Source organism: Anthonomus grandis, chromosome 22 (genome assembly GCF_022605725.1).
Source record: "Anthonomus grandis grandis chromosome 22, icAntGran1.3, whole genome shotgun sequence".
NCBI lineage: Eukaryota > Metazoa > Arthropoda > Insecta > Coleoptera > Curculionidae > Anthonomus > Anthonomus grandis.
In genome coordinates, this window is record NC_065567.1 from 17,286,967 (window position 1) to 17,304,331 (window position 17,365).

Genomic DNA, 17,365 nt, shown 5'->3' on the forward strand with positions numbered 1-17,365 from the left:
TATTAAGGCACTAAAATTATTCCCTCACTTTTCGCATGATCTTTCTAAGTCTGAGATGTCCTCCTAACATCAGCGAGGATTTCCTTTTGCATCTCCAAAATCCGACATTTACGGACAATTATTGCTTTCTTTTCTCTTTGCCGTCGTGGTCGAAAAAAAAAGAGAAAAAAAATTCCAAGTTCAATAATATCCAATATGACATTGGGAGAATATTTGGCAACTTCTTCCCCAGTTGGCTTCTTCCGTTTCTTTATCTAGTTTAGGACCGTCTGGATATCAAAATCTTCTTCTTGGTCTGTTAGAGGAACTTCATTTTGTCAAGTATTATCAACGATGATGGTTCTTAACCACTAAGGATCTTCCTTCTCTACCCGCTGGCAATGCTACTTTGCTATATGGTAGATATCGATATCGGCGGAAGTTTCTCTTTTTGAAACTGGACCTCTTGTAGAAATAAAAATCAACAATTTTCACCACAGAAAGACGCTGGAAAGTAAGACAGCACACCAGATCTTTTACGCCTGTAGACCTGAAGACTACTTCTAACATGTTAAGAATCATCATGTTCTAGTTATCGAGTTCGCATTCCAACTTGAGACTTGCAATGCTTCTCAGGTCCTTTGCAACCAACTCCTCCTTTAGGGAAAGTCTGGCTTTTGTGTTACGAAAAGATGCTAGTAACTACAACTAACTTTATATTGCAGAATACCTACACTTGTATAATTTATTTATATATTTGCTAGAGGTAGCCCTGGTCTTTGCCAGCGTCGAATTTTTTAAACCTCTCAACTAAGGAAAATATCTCCGTGATTCCGTACATTGACCACTTTTTACGGAAATTAAATATTAATTTTTGTTTTGGAGCTATTGGCATGCGGAGTTTTCAGGAAAGAACCCTGAATAATCGGTAGCTGAAGATCGGTTTCCAGGACAGTGACTGGAAGATTCGCTAACCTCAGTATTGCTAGATAGGTCGGACTCCTGACACTACAGTTTCGGCAAGGACCTCCAATTTATCATTAAAGAAAATTTAATTACATCCATTTTTGTGTTTCACTTAGTGTTTAGCCAGAAAATTAAATTTAAAAAAATGGCTACAGAGAGGGATACAAATTTTCGTTTTTAAGCTTTCCTCATAGACTACTATAAGTGCCAGATTTTCTCTAATTGTTTAGAAAATTGTTTGTCTTTGGCATGTTTTGCATTTGTGTAATCATCCATTGGTGCATGCAAGTTCATACTGTCTTCGTTCAGGGATTTCAATTATTTGTAATCTATTGTATTATGAGTTTGTTTATTTGTTTATAAAGATAATTTTTATCTGGGAGTTCAGTTGAACTTAATTATCTAATTTAGTAAATATACAATCACGTTATTGAGTTCATATCATGTTTGAGGAAACTTGTGAGGTTTTTGTGACATGATAATTATCGTGTATTGAGACTTTAAAAATAAAAACAAATAAAAATCCTTATCGTCTTTATTAAAAGAGTTTAGTTCTATAAATTTATGAAATATACGCTGTTTTGTCACCAAAAGATGCTAGAAATACTTATTTGTAAGTTATAAAACTTTTTTCAATTTTAAGAATGGACTTATAGGAAGTGAAACTCGTTTTGCAATATTCCGAATAATTTTTAAGTAGTGACGATTGCTATTTAAGTTCGTCGATTGCAATGGGCACAAGAGCACATTGCTTTACCGGCATAATTTTGGAATTCGGTATTTTTTCGAACGAAACATGAATTTGTTTGGTGCAGGATAGTCATCGGATGCGAGTACGGAGGTAGCCAACAAGAGCTATTCAGCTTGCTCATGCAGATCCCGTACCACCGTTCGCAGTAGGAAGTGCTATGTTCTGGGCTAGTATTATATCTAATGGTCACACAGAATTAATTTATATACAAGTCACAATGATTGGTGACGGTTATATGAGGGAGGTTCTCGACCCTTAAGTCAGACTATGGCGAGGAGTTGTTGCTGATCCTGAGGCCGAAAGAGTCAGCACGGGGTGACCTGTGAAGTGCAGCAAGATCTGTCCAGCTGAGTATGCTCTGGCATATCGTGTGGCTAAGTATTTGCAAAAGTCTGGAGGAATAGCTGAATTTCTGCACAAAATTCGGAAAAAAATTAGGAACAACGTGGGCCAAACCCCAAAGATGAGCTAGCTCTCAAGATAACGTATATATAGACTGGTAGAAAGATTTTTTACTTGGTTACTAAAGATGCGTCACATCAGAGGCCAACCTATAAGGATGGTTGTGACACCTTACTTAATTAACATTGAATAATTAGAGAATATTCTAAACAAGGAGTTGCTTGCTGAGGATTTCAGAAGCCTAGCAAATCCCAAACTCACATGCAGGCTCGATAACTTGAACTATTCGCGGTATGTTAGAGGTTGTCTTCAGGTTAAAAGGCGTTCAAATTCTGGTATGTTGTTATACTTTTCAACGTCATTCTCTGGACATAAGCTGAATTGTTATTTCTTCGAGAGATCCTGCTGCAAGAGGAAATCCTTATGATATCAACATCCACCATCTTCAGTATAGAACACAAATATAGGGAAATGCGGGTTACCTAATGATCAGACAGAAATTCTATTGATGTTGTTGACAAGGACGGGGGCGATCATCTTGGTGGCATGTGGCAAGAAATTTAAACGTGATCTATTGCGTGATTTGAAGTCATTTGTAGAATTATAGAAGTTAATGCGTTAACGGCAGAGTGTCAAGAGATAAATTTAAATAGAATTTTATTTTAATGCGTTCTTAGTCCGATAGCTGCAAGCGTTGCCACAGGGACGATTGTCGACATCCAGTCAATAGCCGCGGCCTTTAGTTTTAACAAGATTACGGTGTGAATGATGCTTGCATGGCTCGAATATCCCCGATCTTTGTTAGGGGGTACCCCGCAGTCTTGACAGACCGGTGTGTAACACGTCGCTGCCTACCGGATCCGCTGAAATGCCGTCCAGTATTACCCCGATTGGCACTGAGCTATCATTCCCAGCCAATTTCCAGCAATATTCATGGTTTTTTATTTTTTTTAATGTAAGCAAATAAAAACAAAATATAAATTCTAATATGAGGTATCCCCTGATCACAAATGGTTGTGCAGACTTTTGTACCAATGGATTGTAAATCTTTTATACAAGAAAATATAAGTTTTTTAAGCCTCAGTTTTATTAGGGTTCTTGTAAAGTTGCTTGTTGTTACTCTTGTAACGTTTTCTTAGGCCCCTTACCATAAAAACCAAAGCATGATTTACCTGATGATTTACCTGATTCTAATGCGCTCACAAAGATCATGTAGAGTTTGCGGTCTTGATTTGTACACTTTGTTTTTAAGGGTTCCTCAAAGAAAAAAATTTAAAGGAAAAAGGTCGGGGGAACGGGCTGGCCACTGAATTAATGGACTGTTTCGTCCTATCCATCGATTCGGATAATTCTGCTTTAGCCAATTCCGCACTATCACTGCATTGTGGATAGGCGCATCGTCAAATTGTATGTGTAAGTTTCTTGTTTCGGCTAACGGCAAATCATCGATTACATTACTAAAATCACCTTCCAGGAATCGAAGAAAATTAAGTCCATTTAGATTTTCATTAAAGAAAAACGGCCCGATTATACGTTCGTTCAAGATACCGCACCATACGTTAATTTTCTGCGAATACTGCCTTTTACATTGTATCACCCAATGGGGACTTACGTTACTCCACATTCTAATATTTTGAGATGACACAAAGACGTTTGTAGTAAATGTTGCCTCATCAGTGTATAAAATATTTTTCAAAAATGTAGGGTTAGCCAAATACTCGCCTTGTAACCACAAACAATATTCCATCCTGCGTTCTTCATCCCCGTGGTCCAAAGTGTGAAGGAATATAGGCTTGAAAGGCTTCTTGTTATTTTTCTTTAAACACCTCCGTATGCAATTTTTGGAAATATTTAAGTTGGCACTAGCAACTCTAATGCTAGATTGCGGATTAGCATTAAAGTATTCAAGAATTATTTGGTTATTAATATTTGCTCGATTACGATGTAAATGAGGACGTACTCCGCCTACTGAACCAGACTGATCAAACCCGTAGTTTATTCTGGCTATTGTTGAATGGTGGATGTTTTTACCAGGATGTCTCCTGTTAAATTCCGCCGCAGCTTCACGAAATGTTCTAACTCCATCGCCAACTAGCCGCACTACTTCAACTCTTTCGTTTAAATTATAATCACCCATAATTGTTCGACAAGCAGTCAAAATGCACTAAATGCATGAAAACTTTGACAAACTGTCAGGAACATTTTCTTTCATAGCATACTTGGGTAAAATTCCCACAAAATAATTTTTAACCAGACACAATCAACTTATACAAAATCATAAAAAACAAACAAATTGAGCCCAAAATAGTATGATAATATGATCGATTGTTGTTTATTGAAGGATATTTCCAACCAAAAATTAAAAAAATATTCGTATTTAATTAAGAATGTTATTGCGCCTTTTAAAAATTTGACTCCAATTTATTTCAACACCCTATATACTATCATAACAAAATTTGGTACACTTATGTTTTAAGTGGTCCGGAACAATAATCCAGTACCATTTTAAAAAAATAAATATCGCTAATACTACTTCTCGATTTTTAGCATTTCAAACTTGAATACAGTAGGCCATGGACCTGCTTTCTCTAAATGTCGAACTTGGCTCATAAGTGCCATTTTTGACCACCTATCCAACAAAAAAAAGTTTTTGAATATTGGAAACAAAAATTTTAGAGGGGTGGCTAACCCTTTAGTGGGACACACTGTAGGTGATTTTTGGTGTATCGGCTCGTCTTTACTAGTCCTACGACTCAACTAAATGACTCAACTTTGAAAGCACTTTGCATAAGGAGCCCGCACCGTTATGAGGACAGTTAAAAAAGTGAGACTTTTAAAAATCAACATAAATAGTAGTAAATAAATCCAGCGTAAATAAATATTTTAAGAAATCTTAAGTAAGCGTGTTTAGTGTATACATGTAAAATAAAACAGTTGAGTATTTTGGACATCTATTTTGGATATTGAGTATATTCACACCTTAACAAACAGTAAAAACAATTTATTCCATTAAATTTTTAAATCATTTAAGTATTGATTGTAAATTCGATGTTATAACGATGAAGTGGAAAACACGTCAAAGCAGCTCGCCTCCTATTTCATTCCGATAAAACATGGAGTCTGGAGAAGTGCCTTTACATGAGCGCTTTTCACGGGTAATTTTGATTGCGAAAAATTAAATATTTATTGAATTGCCATAAGTGGAATAATTTAGTCAATAAAAAAAGGGCTGATAATTATAAATATCAAGATAAGGGATTCTTTTTATTTTTCGCCTTTTTGGCAGAGTGTCAATTGACAAAATTTTTTTTAAGGCAGATTGAACAGACAGAATTGCAATGTTACAGGTAAGATCCATCGATATGAATTTTTTGATAAATGAGGCATAATACCGATATTACAATCCAAATGATACGCAGGGTATTTTAAACGGGCCTTAATTCATTCACCATTTAAATTATACATCGCATATTGCAGCTTAGAGGGGTACGATGAATTGGAAATCTTAACAATGTCACACGAGCCGCCCATCATTTTCATCCCGACAAAACATGCAATCTAAAGAACGTCAGTTGTCAATTTAATTCCCCCACCCCCTCACCTCGTCTGTCATCAAATTTGTTAGCGCTGTTTTTGGTTTACGCTCCAGAAATTATTGGATTTAAATTAATTTGAAAAGAGAAAGAATATCGCAATGGCACGTGTAAGAACCTTCGATTTGACTTTTTTTTCAGTTGATGATCAACTTATAGTCTTCGATGTAATCACCACTTTGCTGAACAACCCGTAAGTTACAATTTAATTTTTTGAGGTTAGATAATGATTTTAGAGATTTTGAGTCTGTCGATTTTGTTTACATTTACTATAATGCATAATTAGCATTTTCCAAGAAGTAAAAAAGACCCGATCTTGCAATAATCAGTTATAAGCGCTTTGCGCCTCGCTCCATAAACTACCCAATATAGTAAAACATACGTAATATCGATATTTTTGATTTGCAATATCGATAGCTGCAATATCCAGTATATTTAATCCGTTTTATGTTTGAAATGATTTACAGGGTGTTATAAGTGTCCCATATTTCACAGGGTAATTTTTTAAAGTATTTTTAAGTTAAAATAGAAGATTCTACACATGTGTAGTGTCAAAGATTTATTTTTATTTTTGTTTTTTTCTACATAATTTTCTAAATAATGCCGATTTCTGAACGACATTTGATATCTGGTAGTTTTTTAACATGATAAGTTTGAATTTGTCCATAATATAGCTCTTACTTATAAATGGCGCTATCTTCGTAACTTTTATAACTTAAAGGCGGCTTCTTGTAAAGCCTTGTATTATATTATTGGTCCAAGAAATAAATTCATTAATAATTTAACGCGAAAAATGTACTCTATTAGATGTCGCTACAAACCACCGTTTTCGAAATATTTGAGTTTAAAATAATAAGTGATGCTTGTTTAAAAAAATTGAAGCACTTCTGTAAAATAATTTTTCTGTAATCAAAATGAAATAACGAGCACTAAATAAAAACATGATGGAAAACCCGATCAAAATCACAATAAATGTTGGAAATGTGCACCACTGGTCTGTCAAAACACATCCCATCTTCTCATGATTGATTCGTGTACTCTTTCAAAAAATCCTGCAGTATTTTGACTCGTTCTATAAGAGTCTATTATTCGATCTATGATTCGAAACTAAAATTTATACATGACTCCAAAGAAAATCATCCAAACTATTAAGGTCTGGCGACCTAGGAGGCCACAGTTGAGGCCCTCCTCTACCTATCCAACAATTATTCAAGAACTCTGGCGCTTGGATGCTAAAAAAATTTTCATTTCGTAGTCTAGGAGTCCATCTTAAGTTTTTTTTTGTCTTTAATGAAAAAATTTACTTACAGTTAGTAAGTTTGTTGATTAAATAAAAGCGATCACTTTTTATACTTAAATTTATTTATACTAAATATTTTAAAATTATCAGGTATAAAATAATCATATCATTAAAATGGTATAAAAAAAATTGGAAGGTGATAGCACAGTCTAACATCCAACGTTGAAATCTATATACTTTGGTGATAGTACCACTAAAAATAGTTTAAAAAAATCCGATAAGTATAGGGAGAAAAATGCATATTAAAGCAGTTAGAGGTAATGAAAGAGTGAGATAAGATTTCGAAAAATATCCTCTGCTATAAATTTTGACCCTAAATCAAATGGTGAATTTGATTTAGGAAAATTGGAAAATTATTTGGAACATCGAAAAGGATAGTTTTTGCAAGAGTTTGCTCTGATGGGTTGCTAACTAGTTAATTAACTCAAACTTATGAAAGTTATAGTGTTTCAAAAAGAACCAAGTAGTTATTAAATAATTAATTGAAAAATCAACATTCCATGATTTTTAAAACGTCTTCGAAACCAATTACCTAAATTCCTTATTTAAATAGTGCATTCGTTAATTCATTCATATTAAAAGTGACCACCATTCATTTCAATGCATCTGCTGTTCTTCTCCACGGTCTGTAATTGACTCCGTTTTTGCACATCCATACCTACATCTTTGTACCATCGGGTCACCTAGGACAAACTTTAAATAATTTCTTGTGGGTATTACTTTATCTTGGATAACTACAAGAAACCCTTCAGTTTCGGGGAAAAGCTGTCCCGAAGTCAACCAGTAGTTCGACACCGCTATGTCGACTTACTCTTGTTGAACCTCGTGAACATGCCTTCCATTTAGTGGTTTTTCCATTCAAGGGAAAAAGAAATTTTTTCTTTCTTAGTGCTATAGTGTATGGGTAGCTGAAGCTCCTGGAGTTTAAGTGGTGTTGAGTTGTCTACTTCACATACGGCACGATGAATGTCTGATGTTTCAGCCTTTTTTAAGAGAAAGGTTCGCAAGTTACTAATTTGCTGAGTCAGTTGCTTCTCTATGTCTACCATTATGTCGAGGTAGCATACTTCGGCTTACGGCAATACGCGGGTGATACTTATTGGCTTTCTTTAGGAGTAGTTTAACCTTTCTTTGCAAGTTTTCGCTGTCCATTTTAGTTCATCCTATAATACCAAAAGAGTAAATTAGTGAACTGACTCCATATGTATTAATACTTGTTTTGAGGAGTCGTCGCATTCTTATAGTAAACTTAGTAGTCAGCTCCCTCTTATAGTTTTATGGTCTGTTTGCGCATGCTTTATTCCTAGATATTTGTCTTCTTCGTCCCTAGCATTCAAATGAAATGGTGTTGTACGAATTTGATTGGAACAGTCATTAATACGTTGCTGTAATTGCTCTTCAGTATTAATCAGTATTGAGTAAACTAAAGTTTTCAAGTAGTACCAGAATAGTGATCTTGCTAGTTAAGCTTGTGGATCACCACGTCCTTATTCAATGTCTCTCAAAAATTATTATTTATTCAATGTCTCTCTTGGTGCAAATGATTCCTATCCGCTAGCGGAAAATGAAAATGCATAAAATACATGATCTGCCTTTGTGCTATGGGAACTTCCTCCAGAAGTGCTGCTAGATTATGTATTAGAAAATTAAGGTAACCTTGACCATTTAGCCTAAAATGTTTGATATTAAACATATAATATATAATAAGAAATAAGTGACTTTTCGGAGGTGTAAAATTCACCTCAGGGGCACAAAAAATAGTCCAATAAGTCTATTAGCCTTGAAAACCAAGCATTTTAGACTACACATGTATAGAAACTTTTTAAATATCGGAAACTTTGGAAATATCGGGCACTTATTAAATAATATTCTGCATTTTTTTTCTAAATGCTTTAAGAACTTACAAATATAATTAGATTGCATATGTTAAATCAATAGATAATTGAATTATTTTTTCAAGTTTCATACTTTCTGTTTTTGCATTTAATACAAAGGAAGGAATTTAATTTAAATTTAGTAGTTATAGAAATCATAAGAAAAATATAGTTTAAAGATGCAACAAAGAAAAAATAATTGAATAAACAGAAAAATTTTAATATCAATAAAAAAAATGTTTAAAGGTTGCATTCGGAAGACTTCTCCAAGTTAAATAATAAAAGATGTGCTAAAACATCTATGTAGTAATGTACACATATTTGTAGGATCCAAATTGAGAACAATTTTTACTTAGAATTAAAAAGGTCTAAAAGTGACGGGTATAAAAATTAAAAAAAAAAGTCTTAAAAAAGGTCTTCTTTTCCAGTAAAACTTTTTTAATACCGTGTATAGTCTAGCATTTATGCAAGCTTGGTAACGCCTGCTCATAATGTCTATGAGATTGAAGATATGCTGTTGAGGAATATTGTGCCATTTTTCCCGAGCAATATGAAAACGCTCTTGTATAGTCCTAGGTGGGTTCCTGCATGCTGGCGTCAAACTAATCAATAATAGAACCATTATATTGATTAACCATCTGAAGAAACCCAACTATGGCATTACTAACAGTCTAAAGAGTATGATGAGATGCTTTGCGAGTTCAAGTATCGGTCTCTACATTGCGGGGGCGAATACTGGCAACAGAGTTGTAAATGGGTATCTGGAATCAGAAGGCATCAATCGTTTAGACAAACCCGCACTATCGCCAGATATAGAACCTGCTTGAGACATGGTTTCCAGGGCAGTGGCAATACGCAGAAACCTACGTGGGACTATACAAGAGCTTGTTCATGTTGCTCGGGAAGAATGATATAACTTAACAGCATATTACTTAAGAGCAGGCGTCTACAAGCTTGCATAGACGCTAGAGGTGGTTATTACACGGTATTAAAAAAAAAAAAAAATTTCAGTACCTTTACTAAGAAAAACTATCGATTTGAATATTACTTTCTAGTGAAAAATAACCCTGTATTGAAAAAAGAAGTCTTAGGAGTAATAAACTTGTTTTTCCAAGATTTTAGTTGTTTTCTTAATTGAAACTCATGAAATAATAGCTTTCTAATCAATTTTAGCCGATAAAAACAAAACGGAAATTTAGGGTGATGCATATTGTTGAATCTATGCATAAATAATTGTATACGATTTATTTCCATCAAAATCTATTTCGTTTTTTTTCTTTTGTTAATGCAGTTTTCAATTTATACCATATTTTTTATTATTTCTTTCTATTTAACATTAATGGAATAAAATAAAATTTGAAAATATGTACTCGTATATGTATATATAAAAATTTTTGTGCATTTTACATTTTAAGCCCTGTGTATAAATAAATAAATAATGGCTTTATTTGTACTTTCCAATAATGTATATAGTAAAAGTCTAGCCAAAGGCTAATCCACTTAGAGGCATTTAAAATATTGATTTTATTTCATATTTCTGTCATTTATTAGGATACCCGATTTAAATATGGTTTAAATTATATTAACTTTGTTTAAACTTTATAGGAAGTTCCTTAAACAATACTATCAGGACGGAACGGTACAACTAATGCAGGTGAGAAGACATCTTAAGAGGTCAATCGTTATAAAGTTGACTATGGATTATCCAAACGTCGATATTCGTCTCATGAATCTGAAGTTGGATCGTTCAATTCCTAAGCCTAGATTACGCTGCAAATGTACTATTTGTAGTACTCAACTGACCGAAGAACTATTCGAAGCCATGAAATTACCCACTTCTTCTCCACGAAAAGAGAGTTTCTTTACCAGATTCACCAAAGGACGCGTGGCTGGAATTATTCACGTCTGCTCGGTCCTCTTCTTCTCCTGGGTTTCCGTTCATTTGTACTTTCGCTGGTTCGTTAACGACAATCCTAAGTGATTCTAATTAATTTTAATCCATTGAATTGTTAGTCTATTTGTTTGTTAAGATAATCAATAGACTGCTTAGGGTATTTTAATTGTTTAATTTAATTATAATAAATGATATTAGCAACTTGGGGGGAAACTTCTTCTACATGTTTGTCACATAATTATTCGTTGATGTAACTTGTTTCACCGCTTTCCTTAAGCGTGTCCAAACAATTGTAATAAAATGTATTTGTTCATTCCGATAATCACCAAGGTGTTCTCATTTTCTTAATATTTAATAATAGTAATCATGTTACAAGCTTGAGGAAACTTGAGAGCCTTGTGATATGTTGTAATGAGACTTTGTTCAAAAATAAAAAAATAATAATAATACTTTTTTGCTTTTATTAAGAAGTTTTGTTTTATAAGTCTAAAATAGTGTAAGCAAACGCAACATTACTACTGGATAAAGACAATTTATGGTATTTGGTCATTTACATTTCTCAGGCTCAATATACATATATAACTCTTATTATAAATTATCTAATGCATATCGAATTGATGAGTTGTATTGAAAGTTTAAAGTCAACTGGAACTGGAATAAATCGGTTAAACGACAAGACAGTCCTCGTCGCTAGGGACATAAAATACTGTATTACAAGCAGAACCATTTGACATATAAATAAGAGACATCAGATAGGTTGCAGATGGTGAAGAATAAATAAGGGGTTAGTACCTACATCTACTTTGACTACAATCCTGCAGTTTTTGGTTAGTGTTCCAGTATGTAGTGATGACGGTAAGAAGGATACAGAAGAACTGTCTGACAGAACTAAGTCTTAGTCTCAGTACAAAGCTAGTCTCTTAATTGGAATTCTCCTATATCATATAAACTATATACCTTATTGGCTTAGCATAGGACACTACCAAACTGTGGAGTAGGGGAGAAAGCTTTATATCATATTAGGAATGAATAAAAGAGGTGGAGTTTAAGTCGCATCAAGACTTACTTGGGACAAATCCGATAATGCGTATCGGTCCATCACCGGATGAGATGAGTTTGGCAATTTCAGGAACTTTCTCGGATTCTTGCATTATAATTATTACATATATTTAACTTTTACTTATGTATTTGCTTATATAACTTAACAAATGGTTTAAATTTGTTTTTTAGCCTGGACTGGTTTTTAGCGTTTGCACTGGGTAATATTCGTTTATTTAAATTATACATACATAGTTGATAGTGGGAAATCAAATTGGAACTGTAATATGTAATTTATTTTAAGCCACATTTAGTGTTTTTTTTTTTTTTCATTTTTATATAAGCAACCTATAACATACTACTTTCTTCTGTAAATAAAACCACATTTCGTTAAAATTACTTCTTACTGCGCGAGTCATGTTCAATTCTTTATCATGGTTCTTGTGTTCCAGCTTTACTTTCAATTTTTTGAATACGGGATATATTGGGGTTGTCAGAAACTTGGTTGAATGGTAGTATTTTGAGTGGAGTAATCGGTTATCAATTGGCTAGAAAGGTTAGAGTTGAGCACAGAGGCGGAGTAGTGTGTTATGTTCCTGATAATATAAAGTTTGATACTAAAAAGTATTGAATCTACCACGGGCCTTCAGCAAATTAGAGTAGTTATAGATTTTAACCAAAATAAATGGTAAGAGTATGTGTTTTGGTACTTTATATAGACCTCCAACTAAAAATCTTGACAGTTGTATCGCAATGGAAAAGCGTGGAAAATGTGGTTTCTGCCTTTTATCCTTGTTATAATGTGCTGTTTTTTGGTAACGATTTTAATATCGATTTTCTTTCAGACATTATTAGTAAAATATTTCTAAATACAATATTTACCTAACAATCAATGGATCTACAGTTTAAAATTAATCCTAAAGAGTTGTGGCACATTTTAAAAAAAGCTTTGTTTACGAAACCGTAAACCATGACATGTTTACCTGTGCCATAACATAAATTTGCAAATGACAAAACTTAAAGGGTGTCCAAAAAGACAGGGCTAAATAAAACGCCCACTACGTTAAGATGAAAACAGATTATGTTTGAGTGGCGCCATCTAGCAATAGTAAAATAACTAAATTCATACAAGCCAAAAATGCATGGACCATTATAGGAAAAAATGTACAAAGTGTCATACTATTAGTTTTGTAATGAAAAAAGTATTCTAGCATAGATTATTAAAAAGCAAACAATTATAAAAGTCTTATATTAAAGTTTATCTGTTTAAGTTGCATCTATTTCTCTTTGTAAAAATATACAATACTGGTTACCAATATTTAAAATTTATTTATGCCGGAAAAAGAACTAAAGCTCTTAAAAGATGAAAATCTTTAAGATCCCAAATTTTACTTAACATTATTTCATTTCTTTATTCTTAATTTTTGGCTTTTTAAATTATGTGTTAGCAACATTCAATTATATTGCTATTTCCTAAATAAATGGTGCTTTCCAATAGATCGTATCCCAAATCAGCAATTAATGTAAGCTATCCAGAATTTACCAATACAAAAAACATTAAGCAACTAAATACAAAGTTAGTGCTGTTGTTTAGGTCAGCTTTCTTAGCAAACATTTATTATTCTTGAGAATATTTTCATCAACAAATTTGAATATTCCTAAAATGATTTTCATTAAAAAAAGAAAATTTCTTACGCAGTAATCTTAAAAGAAAACTTCTTGCGCCTCAAAAATGTTGCTAAATTCAATGATCGGCTAATTTTAAGCTCATTAACGAATAACATCAAGGTTTTATCCGCCAGCGGATATATATACCAGCATAGTTCCTGGGGATGAATTTTAGGTTTTCATCATATCGAGTCAGGGTCTACTATCAAGTACTATACTAAGTTTTGCTTTAAAAGCAAGTACCTTAGTCTGACGCTATTATCTAGGGTCAGAAACTAGATCAGGGTACAGTTTGTCGAAATAACATTCCTTAACATAACGAGAGCCATGCTTTGCCTGACGCCACTGGAATGTCAAGGAAACCATCTTGCTCACGATGACTCGTTCCGCTTTGTTGGAATCAATATGGTGGCAGAGATTGCCTGGCAAAGGACTCATTTCTTGTAGGAGGCAACAAAACTTGCTTCCCCTGCTGGAGGCTAGGGTGATCTGCAGTGAGAGAACTCAATTAACATTAAAGACATTACCATAGATGCATCACTAGAATCAGGGCCAAATCATAGATTCAGGGGCTCTGGGCGGTCCCAGAAGTGCAGATCCTTTTTTCAAATGACGAATAAACTTTACCCACTATATAAAAAATCTAATAAACATGTATTAGCATTTCAAATACAATGTTAATCACACTCAGAAATCCACTTAAAAATGCAGTTCGAAATAAGATTCACGTTATATGATAAGGCAATTATAACATTACAACTTAAATGCTTCTTTTATATGCTTTTTACTCGCAAAACATGTAGCAACATCATCGAAATTCATCATTTCATTCATTTTCAGCAGAAAATGTCGTCGCAATTCATATAATTTTCTCAAGCCGAATCTCTCAAGCTTTTCAAATCCGGAGGCTTTGGGCCGCGGCTCAACTGGAACATCAGATCACAAATTACTAACCGCAAGATGTAAATTTGAAATGAAAACCTAGGATACAGCTATGCCATGTAAGATTTAAGACAGTTCCTTTATTTGTTTCCTTGGAATGAGGTCTATCAAACATGTCGTTAAACAAATTTTTTTTTCCAAATTGGATTTCTAAATGAGCAGACTAACGGTGTAACACTTATTTTATACTTATTTATCAGCTTGGCAGCATTGGAGGAAAAAGATGATTTATAAAAATTTCTTTATGATGTCTTGGAATATCAACAAGATATCTTTGTCATAAGTTTACATGATGTGCTGAAGTTCTTAGTTTAATTTTATTAAAGAGGTAGTAATATAATATATTCGTATAATAGTAATATATTCGGGATTCCTTTTTATGAAGAAGTGTAATCTGTTACTTTCAAAAGACGTCCTTCCCGAACATTTGAATTTAAAGAACTTTAAGACAATTTTTAGACACCTTCGTTTCACTTTAGCATTGACGCTACTCCTGATACTCGAGTATCATAAGGTTTTTTCTTTTGTGCCATTGTATTCTGAAAAAAAAATTGGTACCAATGTAATATTCCTAAGGTCTACTCGAATGGTGCCAAATCAAGAATAAGAAGTTAGGGCCGTGGCGTACACTCCAAAGACCTTCAATTAAACATAATGCAAGGGACTATGCCAAGTGCTTTTAATATAGAGGCAAAACAACTAATCAGCAGTACCTGAGAAAATGATGAATATTCAAACAGATTGCAGACATGCAGTTCTTGCTTAGACTACGCCTCGCGTCAGAACTAGTGCAGCAATACCACCGCACCTTTATAAAAGCTTCCACTAAAAACCAAGTATGAGCTGACTCAATTCATACCAGAGGTGATCGGGCCACCGCTCTTTAGCTACTAACGCCGAAGCCTTTCGTCATTATGTGTATTGGTATAAGTCTTATTTATTAAAAAAAAAAATTTGCGGTCCTTCTAGGTGATTGATTTGACCATGTAAAGTCGCTCTTAGACGGACCTTTCTAGGCGTCAAATGTCAAAAGTCATACGTCAATAAAAGAATATACCCGCCATAAATAATAATTGAGCGTGGCTTCTCTTGATTAAATTCTCAATAAAACCACAATTTAATCAAATAATTAAATAATTTCATCATGGATCTATACGAAGAGTTGGATGAAGATTTAAGCCATTACAGCTTACAGGATCTCATGCGACTGTGCGACCGGATTAGCCAGCAGGTGCAAAATCCGTGAGTTTTGTTTTCAACCCTCATTCGGCATTTCTTTTAATAATTTTTGATTCTAGAGTTAACGGAGCCATTGTCCCTCGCCACCGACTCAATTTCTTACGCAGTATTCAGAGGGAAATATTCATGAGAGCATCCATTGAAATGGCCCATGACGCGATCGTAGGACGCGTCTATGAACGATTAGTACCGGATCTGGAAGATGAGTCGCTCGAAGCTGGTGGGGGTCGTACAAACAGCACTATCAAGAATCTACTCCTTTGCATAGCGTTGGTCTTTTCTATATACTTATGGCTGCTGTATTCCGCCGTTAAGTTCTTGGGCCTTAGGATCTGGCAATTCATTTCCAGCTATTTCCCGTAATGGCTTGACTAACATGATTTTTTAAGTTGCCCCCTCTTATGCAGTTTGCTTTAATATTAGTAATTTGGTTTTTCCTTTTGCAACGCTAAGATAAGGGTCTTTTGTATGTTTATGACATGTAATCAAACTTGCATTAATAAAATAAAGTTATTCTGAAAGATTTTTTTTTAATCCCTCAAGTGTTATATAGTTATTAATAAAAAAGAAAATACACAGCGTTTTAATAAACAATGCTCAATTTTTTGTGTGGTGTGGTGGAGCTAAGTTTCTTAACAACTTGGTCCAAGAACTGAAAAGCCGAGACTGGCTTACCATAAAGGTGCTTCTTGGTTTGCCTCCCTTGCATCTCTACTTAGAGGGCAAGGCTCTGAACAAAACACAGGTTTGGTTAATTTATTAAGCACAAGTTAAAAAGACAACGATAGCGCTTTTTTAATGCTTCTATGAACAATTTGGATGGAACTGGAGTTCGATCTAAATTGACCGCGGCGAGGGCCGACACCGATAGGCGTGAGAGGATTAATCGATCCCAAGTTGTGTCGTCTGCGGCGTTCACTACGCATTTATTGCTCCTCCCAGCGCAAGTGGGGGATCCGTGAAGTACCTTCCTTTTTTCTCGGCCCTCGGGCTATGATCTTCTGCTTTATAATAATGCCTTGGGGTATTGTGGCACCAAAGAAATTGGCTAGTCATAGTCATAGGTTCTAGCATGCCGCAAATGGCATTTTAAGTAGAGTTGATACCAAGATGGGTTCAACCGAGCTTCTGGGAAATATGTGCCAGCCACAGTAGAGTATTAAGCGAAGAAAGACACATACACGATCTTAATATCTGACCGAAAAATGTGTGGCAACATATAAGGTATTGCTAAAAGACTGGAATTTGCATGTATATTGATGCATAAAGGAGTCAGGAGACAGGGCTAAAATAATATTTGCGATCGGAAACCAAGTCTAAATATATCAATCAACCTTAAACATCAGATTATTTTGGTAGATAATTTTAAGTATAGATTATAGAAGGGTGAAAGAATGGAAAGATAAGAAGAATAAGGCAAGGCTTTGGGGTCTCATTTCAAACGGCAGAGATAGAAAACCTTCCTACAATAAATAGATTGAACTCCTAAGGAGGTCGGCTATGCTTAAGAAAAGTAGGTTAAGCCCTAATAAATTATTGAGTCATCATGCACGGCTTATTAGCTAGCCCCCCAACATAACCTAACCTAACCTAACAACTAAACTGAAAACTACATGTATGAAGCTTGCATGATCGGAATTGGAATCAGATGTTGGCCATCTTGCTTGGCAAAATTGACAGGGAGCTGATCATTAGAGTTTGTTTTTCTATGCATGGTCT

General features: G+C 34.3%; 1 protein-coding gene and 1 long non-coding RNA gene across 2 annotated transcripts; both read left to right on the forward strand.

Annotated features, from left to right (window-relative positions):
* Positions 1 to 5,212: 5,212 nt before the first annotated feature.
* On the forward strand, positions 5,213 to 11,208 carry LOC126748878 (uncharacterized). The gene is made up of 3 exons (XR_007664828.1): positions 5,213 to 5,445; positions 5,576 to 5,884; positions 10,471 to 11,208. It is a non-coding gene; the product is annotated as an uncharacterized LOC126748878 (long non-coding RNA).
* A 4,251-nt stretch (positions 11,209 to 15,459) lies between these two features.
* LOC126748927 (uncharacterized) lies at positions 15,460 to 16,167 on the forward strand. The gene is made up of 2 exons (XM_050458470.1): positions 15,460 to 15,649; positions 15,706 to 16,167. The coding sequence occupies exons 1-2, from the start codon at positions 15,552 to 15,554 to the stop codon at positions 16,007 to 16,009; spliced, it is 402 nt and encodes a 133-aa protein (XP_050314427.1). The 5' UTR covers positions 15,460 to 15,551; the 3' UTR covers positions 16,010 to 16,167.
* The last annotated feature ends 1,198 nt before the right edge of the window (positions 16,168 to 17,365 follow it).

What these genes read in the sequence shown, in the direction of transcription:
- LOC126748927 (XM_050458470.1), top strand. Translation starts at nt 15,552, where the DNA reads ATGGATCTATACGAAGAGTTGGATGAAGATTTAAGCCATTACAGCTTA. An exon ending in AGCCAGCAGGTGCAAAATCC is followed by an intron (nt 15,650 to 15,705) that starts GTGAGTTTTGTT and finishes TTTTGATTCTAG; the next exon opens with AGTTAACGGAGCCATTGTCC.